At 44.7% G+C, this 7,505-nt stretch overlaps 1 protein-coding gene across 1 annotated transcript in view; it reads right to left on the bottom strand.

The window, feature by feature from the left end:
- Positions 1-4,506: 4,506 nt before the first annotated feature.
- The window catches only part of LOC134624291 (ephrin type-B receptor 4b-like), a 34,936-nt gene continuing 31,937 nt past the window's right edge, over positions 4,507-7,505 (bottom strand). Inside the window, exon 21 of the mRNA XM_063469261.1 lies at positions 4,507-7,417. Coding sequence (XP_063325331.1) covers positions 7,312-7,417 — 106 coding nt within the window. The 3' untranslated portion in view covers positions 4,507-7,311. The remainder of the gene's footprint in view (positions 7,418-7,505) is intronic.

Here is a 7,505-nt window from a genome sequence, read left to right as displayed (position 1 = left end):
GCGTGCAGCGGTTAAAGTGTGGAAGTACTGACCTTATTTTGAGTTTGATTCCATAAAAAGTGACAAAAACATTAGCTTCCGCTGTACAGTGCGTGGGAAGAAAACTTCTTTTTACAGCGAAAAAAACCCCTAAACTTCTGAGCAAGCAGCGAGTGCGCTACGACTGTAATGGGAAATTCACAGAGAAACTCGCGGATTCTTCCACTGACTGCTGCAGCACACCTGCACCAGGGCAAACCTCCGCCTACCCCAGTCCTGCTTTACAGGTGAAAATGGTGCAACAGGACCGCTAGTCTTTGATTTTTTTTATTTTCTGCTGTGTTTTACTTTCATCTATTTGAAAGAGTGAGTGTAAACACAAAAAAAATATTTTGTTTTATGTGCTGGAATGTGCAGAAAATAGGTTTAAATGTTAAACAAATTTCTTCCAGTCAGAGAATGTTGCATATAATTTAATTTTTGCTTGATGCATAAAGTTAAAAGATTTAAAGTTTTAAAAAGAGACGTTTCCATCTGATTACATTTTGTATGATGGATTATGCAGAAAAAGTAGAATTGGGCTGAAAGATCTATCGCTTTATCACCTATTCAGGTTGTAAATCGTGTTTTAAAACGTAACTAAGTAATTAATTACTCTTGAAAATAAGTAATCAGTAAAGTAACGGGATTACTTTTTGGGGGAAGTACTCAGTAATTAGTTACTTATTACTTTTTTCAATAACTTGACCAACACTGCGTATCAGTTACCAAATCCTGAAATTTGGTTGATTTACTGAAGAGTTCTGCTCATGTTCAGTTTGAGGGCAGCACCGGATTTAAAGCCTGTTTATTCAAAAGCAACTGGAAAACAAACAGCTGGTGGAACATCTGCCAGCTTTTCAGGTTTATTAGTCACATGATGGCGGGACACAAGCTGGACCCGGAAACCGGCTCTGCTGCAGCATCCTCAGGCATCTGAAGGCGGCAGCTCGCCACAGGTGAGCTGATCTGTGGCACCATAGCAACTGGAACAACTGGACTCTCCATCGTCATGGTGATCAATGAAAATGTGTGTGTGGAGCCACAAACAACATGAATGAAGGTGAAGGGTCGCAGAAAACGTCCTGCCTTTACTCTCAGAGCCTGAGACTCTTTCTCTGTCGAGTGTTTGTTCAGGCTCGAGTTTCACCGACTGTCAGTCACACGAACCACATGCTCCTACTCGAGCTGCTCTGACCTCTGACCTCCCACATGTGGCCGTCGCTGCGTGTTTGTTGGTGTTAAAGTGGAACACCTGCCGGCCCGGAGCGGCATGCTCATACCTGCCTGGAGGAACGCGGCTCCTTACTTTGAGTTGCTGAGGTTCAGGGAACTCGGAGAGACGTCACAGAGCGAGCGCTGAGCGGTAAATGGAGATTTCAGAAGCTAATTATGATCAGTGACAGCTGCTGAGTCGCTCGGCTGCAATTTTCACATCTGTTAGCTGAAAGTGGAGCACATGCTGGACTCATCTGAGGGGAGCAAGCCCAGGATGTATTTACACTCTCACATTTCAGGCACTCAAAGGAAAAGTCGGACTGTAAGCTTATAGTAAACACAGAGCCTTTCGCTCTCCGCCGCTCTGAGGCTTCGGCTGAAACATTCAAAATTCAAACGTATGTTTCCTGTTTGCGACGCGCCTCTGTTCTCCTGGTTCAGACGCCATGTTTGACTGTTAAAGCACACAGTCTGTTTCAGATTCAGCACATCATCACAGCATCAATCGAGTCACGTCAGGCTCATTCAGTCTGCAGAGAAGGGCTGAAGCTGGACTGAGTACATGACCTAAAAATGTGCGCTTTTTACGACTGCCTTTAATGTGCACGACAAACTGGAAAAGCAGAAAGACAGGAAGTACGGGAAGTAGCTTCAAATTCAACCACAGAAAACGGAGGGATCCTGAAATAGTGGTGGTCAGAAGTGGTGAAGACAGAAGCCTGCTGTTTGAGACGTTTACAGTTTTCTCATACAAACATCAGAAACTTCTCTTAGGCTTAGAGGGAGGCTCCTGTCTCCCTCCCCTCACCCACAACCAGTCACAGCTCCCTGATCCTGGTCCTGATGGAGGTGTCGTTCTTCCTACTGTCGCCGAATGCTTGCTCATAAACTGTTGGAGGGTCTTTAAATTACAATAAAAAGGGCCTGGAAGGGGAGGGGAGCAGTTGAGGTGGTGCGTTATCTGTGGATGCCTCCTCAGTGAGGGTTTTTGGTAATGTCAGCTGCTTTTGTCTCTTTGTCTCCCAGAGGAGCAGGAGGAAGCAGCTCTGAGAATCTCTGCTGCCCCCACAGCCCGGATAAACACCAGCAGATGGATGGATGTCACAAGACAGCAGAACGTCTTCTGGAGACTTTGATCTGAAGACTGGCACTAGAAGAAACTTCCAGATGAGCTGATGGGTCTGTGGCAGTGACCTGAGCACCGACGGACACAGAAAAATACACGTTTTCACCTCCCTGCTCATCTCAGACATCTCTGTCAGTAACTGTGAATTATGTAATCTTTAAAACAAACACATAAAACTTTCTGAGTGAACCCCGACCTCTCGCCTGCCCGACGGTGTTATAAATAAAATGCACCGTCAGCAGACACGACGATGTCTCGGACCTCCATCGGGTCTGCCTTCTGTCTGTCAGCCGCTCATCCCTCCATCATCTCAGCCCTGATAAGAAACACTCAGTCCTGGTGGTCTGTTTGTCTCTTTTAGGTCAAAGGTCGCACAGAAGGCAATCTGTTTGTTCCCATGAAGTTAAATTAAAGTCTTCTGTGCTCTGGAGCTCAAACCATCACCGCCAGAGGAAACGAGGAGACTGTTTTAAGTTTCCTATGATTTGCACACGCGCCACACACAGGCCGTTATCTGCAGCCATAACACGGACCTGGAGAGAGCTTTGGGTCAAAGGTCGGCGTTTCTGCAGGAGTTCACAAATTGTGGCTCAACGACTAAGACCGAGAGCTGTTGTACATCATCAGAAGATGACGGCAGGACAGATGTTGTTCTCATTCATTCCTCGTAAAGAAAGCTTCAGCTCATTCGCCGCAGATGAGACAGTTTTACACCCATCACATTTACACACACTTTGTCTGTTAGAGGTTTAATTAGAGCTTGTTTCAGAGATAATTTTCTCATACCGAATAAAAGAAATTGTTTTGTTATGCAGATCAGTTGGGGAAACATGACATCATCAGGCTGTTTTAAAATATTTTCTGATTAAAATCAGATTAATTGAACCTGGTTTTATTAAATATTCACATTAATGTTCTGAGGAATCATCATATATGTAATCTAAATGTATTCTTTGTTCTTTTTTTAAATCCACACATACGATATAGTGATTTCCCAGAGTCAGAAAGCTAAATGAGTGCACAAAGATCGTAAATGAAATTCTGCAGGAAATAAAATGTAGTTGAAAGGAAATGAAATCTTGAGTGAAACGGGGAAAGGCTCTCTCATAAAAGTTCGAGTCACCTCGGGCAGATTGTTCCAGAGCCTCTAGTCTGCAAACGCTCCGGTCCCTGGTCTTCAGCCGCGCCCCGAAACAGGCTGAAGACATCTGCCCGAGGATTTAAAGGTTTAAAGGCTCTTAGTGAAAGGTCAGAGGTGTAGCTCAGCGTGAGGCCACGAACGGCCTCAGAAGTAATCAATACAATATCAAAATCGTTCAAATGATCCTGTGTTTGAGAAATTCTAAGATGACTGCATCAGTTTCAGTTAGATCAGGTGAACCAGATGCTAAGACTTGTGCTGGAGGCGTGATATGACTCAGCAGGATGACGCTGATGGCAGAATGTAACCATGAACTGCAACCCATAGACAAGAGTCTGTTAACCATGAAGTACCAAGGTGGCGTCATTTTGTCTGCAAGTTTTGTGCAGAGAAGTGAAGCCGAGCTTACTGCGGAGTACCTCAAACTACCCAATCACAGGGTTGGGCAGGTTAGACTACCTCTACAGAATGATCTTCTTCTTACCTGGTTGCATGACTTGAAAGAACAACATTCAAAAACCAAAATCCCGTCTTCTAACGAGATAAACCCGCTCTAATCCAAACCCAGCCCTCTGACTCAGATGCTGTAAACTCATAATTATAACGATTCATGCCTAAACCTAACCTGTAGCTCATCTTAAAGCTGGCCCACCTAACCCTCATCTCTTTGGGTTTGATCTGCCGAGCGCCGTGCTCTTACGTTCCCATCGGGGGTTTAACCTGCTGAGCCTGGAGCGGATCTATCCCGTCTCATCTGGAGCTTAAATCAGGCCAAACCACGTTTCCTTCCCGACCCCTGTGACCTCGAAACAACACGTCCTCTGATATCTGCGTGCTAACGTATTTGTCACTGACGGTGACTCAGACGTAACACAGCTACAAAGAGGCGCCTGAGTTTGGTTTTACTTCATAAATAACTAGAAACGTTTGGCACAGTAAAGGTTTTCTCCTGGTTTTAACATGAAGCAGACAGACAGGCAGCAGACGTGTCATCGGGCATCTTTATTGGCCATCAGAGACTTCCCTCGCCCAGTGGACATCCTTCTTTATGACAACATTAACAACAATAAAAATATTCTCATACATTAGTGTGGACGTATAAAAGGCAGAGCTGAGTTCACAACATTCAAAATTACTCATTTAAATAAAATTTGTTTCCCAAAACAACGTGTTTACATTTGTCTGTCCAATGAAAGTGGATCGCTGGTGGACTGCCACTGACTCAAACTCCCATCATGCAACACTGTGATTTACAAAGGAGGCATGACAAAGAGGAGCTCCCTGTGTGCTGTTATTGGCCCGTTAGTGCTTTGACTGGCAGCTAATGGACCAATGAACCAGTTTATGTGATTCAGTAAAAATACCATTAGAAGTGGATTACTCAGACTTTCAGACCATCGTGATTCAGTCCTGATTATCAGAACTCGGATGACAGAAGGTTTACTGGATGTTTCAGCCTCCAGCTGGAGGCCCACCAAAGTATGTCGGCAGCTCCTTTTGGCAGTTTCATGTTTTCATCCATCCAAAAGTCCCACCCTAGAAGTGGAGGATCTACAGCCAACAATCCCTTCTTTTTGTTCCATATTTCAGTCAGCTCTGATCTCACAGGCCTTTCAGTCTCGTCTGTTCCTACCAGCTTACTGATCTCCAACACGGTGGAGGTGAGTCCAACCACAGGATACAAGACTCATCGTGTAACACCTGTTATATTCTATTACCCAACAGCTCCTTTGCATCCATGCATGCAAACACCTCTGCAGAAACACTGCAGTGGACAATCTCCTCCAGGTCACATGATTAGTTTGCTGGTTATAACTGGCTGATCATCATCTGCTGGAGTTACACCAGAGACGATGACCACCATGACAATAATTTAGTTTATATAAAACAAGATAGACAAATACATCTAATGAACACGGTGGCTCGGGGAGGAAGGTGATGGCAGTGTTCAGGTATTTCCTGTCTGTGAAGCATCGCTAACAAAGACTGCTCCTCGCATTAATGAGTGTTTGGCCGGAGAACAGAAGAGACTGAAGAGGCAAACTGCCAAATGTTGGCCTGATGGTTAATGTTAGTGTTGTAAAAGTGGAGGAGCTGGTTTGTGGGCCGCTGTTAAACATTTATGTGGTGAGGCAGACGCACAGTCTCGCTTCAGTGGGCAGATGTGATCTTTGGTCCTGAACCTGGATCATCTCACTCGCCTCCGTGAAAGCTAAGGCAGATTGTTTTTATACGTTTCTCTTTAGAAAATGAAAACGACGTTTCGCCTGAAATGTAGGTCTACTATAAAAACTCTGATCTCCTGCTTTGTGTAAAAATACGATCAAATATCAGGTACAAAAAAAAAGTGCTACGATACAAAACCATCAATAGTTCACGATTAAACAAAAAGATTTCTGCTGTAGTCCTCAAACTTAGTCCTCATGTCCCACACTGAAGCTTTGAATGGCTTTTCACTTCCTGTGAAGAATGGTCTTAAACCATTAAACCTGTAGTGGCTTCATCCCAACACGTGAAAGTGAAAGGCTAATAAATGACAGTCACGTACGGACAGTTCATACGTTTAGGCCACAGGGGGATCTGAGTCTATAAAGGGGAAATCATTTAGATGATGGATCCCTTACAGCTGGAACCTCTGAGGACAAAATACACTTGAGTACGTTCACAACACAGAAACCCACTACAGGTGGGCTTCGATCGTTTGTAGGCACCGAACAATTTAAAAAACTTTCAGTCTGATTGAGAAAACTACCGTGTGTACAGTTAAATACTCCCACATGACTTCCCTTAATCCAGAGAATTTCAGCACCTGATGAATCACATTTGGAAAAGTTCTGGCTTGAGCAGGGAGCGAACATTCCCAAAGACTACCTTGAAAAGTACACCGGTGTTTTCTGAGGCAAACCCAGAATACTCCTCACAGATTACACACAGTATGACGCTGAAACTTTACTAGAACATACTGACAGGTCACATCATGAATCCCTTCAGATGGTCCTGAACCCTAGTGTGGAAATAATCCCACTGAGAGGGAGATTACCGACCGATGCGTTTGGAATTCCTCCCACATGTCCCACATCCCCAAGATGTCCTTCAGAAACACGTATGTTCAGGTTCCTATTGGTGCTTGAAGGAAATCTACCAAGCTGAAATTTCACTCAAACACCGTCCACGTCACCATAAAACCCGTTCGGCTCATTTTAAAAGGCTCTCAGGTCTGTGCAGTCACAGCGGCAGCATCCTGCAAAGGGTTTGTTTCTTCTACAGGAAGTACAAAAGAAAGTATCCTGCTTGTGTTTCCAGCAGAATTTACTCATTTTCTGCCTTTTGTAATTTTTCTCTCTTGATGTTTTTTCAGTGGAAAATCCTCCTGCCCTGGAAATCCAGCCATCAAACAGTCTGGGAAAGCATCCACGCTGTGCTGCCAACAAGGGGTGGAGCTTAGTCTTTACAGTGGCGCAACATCCAATCAGTCCACATAAGGAATAGTTTCCAAAGTCTTCCAACATCCTTTCTGTGCTGGATGCTGATTTCTGTGAGCTCTGCTGTTCAGAGTAGATTTAAAAAAAAACAAGCAGTGACCTCGGGATGTGGTTCAGCGAGACGAGGCAATAGAAATCCTGAGGTTCAACGAGCCCGTCAAAGAATGGTCATCTCATTCCTTCGTTCTGGTTGGTTGAAACTACATCAGTTAGTGTTTCAGGCTTTAAAGCATTCCCATTGGTCGGAGCTACAGGCTGGATCGGGTGCAATGGTGGACAGCGTCAAGGTCATTTTGAGTGTTGTGCCGTGACCAGGCTGTGATTGGTCAGTAAAGCATGGTGGGTGGAGCTTTGTGTATCCTGAGCGTCTGGATGGAAGACAGTATCTTCTTCTGGTGCCCTGCGAGGGTCACGCCCACTCTGAGGAGGTCTCTATGGAAACAGAAAGAGTGATGCAAATGAAAACATAAAAATATAGAGCTTGGTTTCCCTGAGTGTTGACTGGCAGGCAGCCACTCAC

This window comes from Pelmatolapia mariae, linkage group LG3_W (assembly GCF_036321145.2).
Source record: "Pelmatolapia mariae isolate MD_Pm_ZW linkage group LG3_W, Pm_UMD_F_2, whole genome shotgun sequence".
Classification (NCBI taxonomy): Eukaryota; Metazoa; Chordata; class Actinopteri; order Cichliformes; family Cichlidae; genus Pelmatolapia; species Pelmatolapia mariae.
This window is presented reverse-complemented; position numbering and strand designations above follow the sequence as displayed.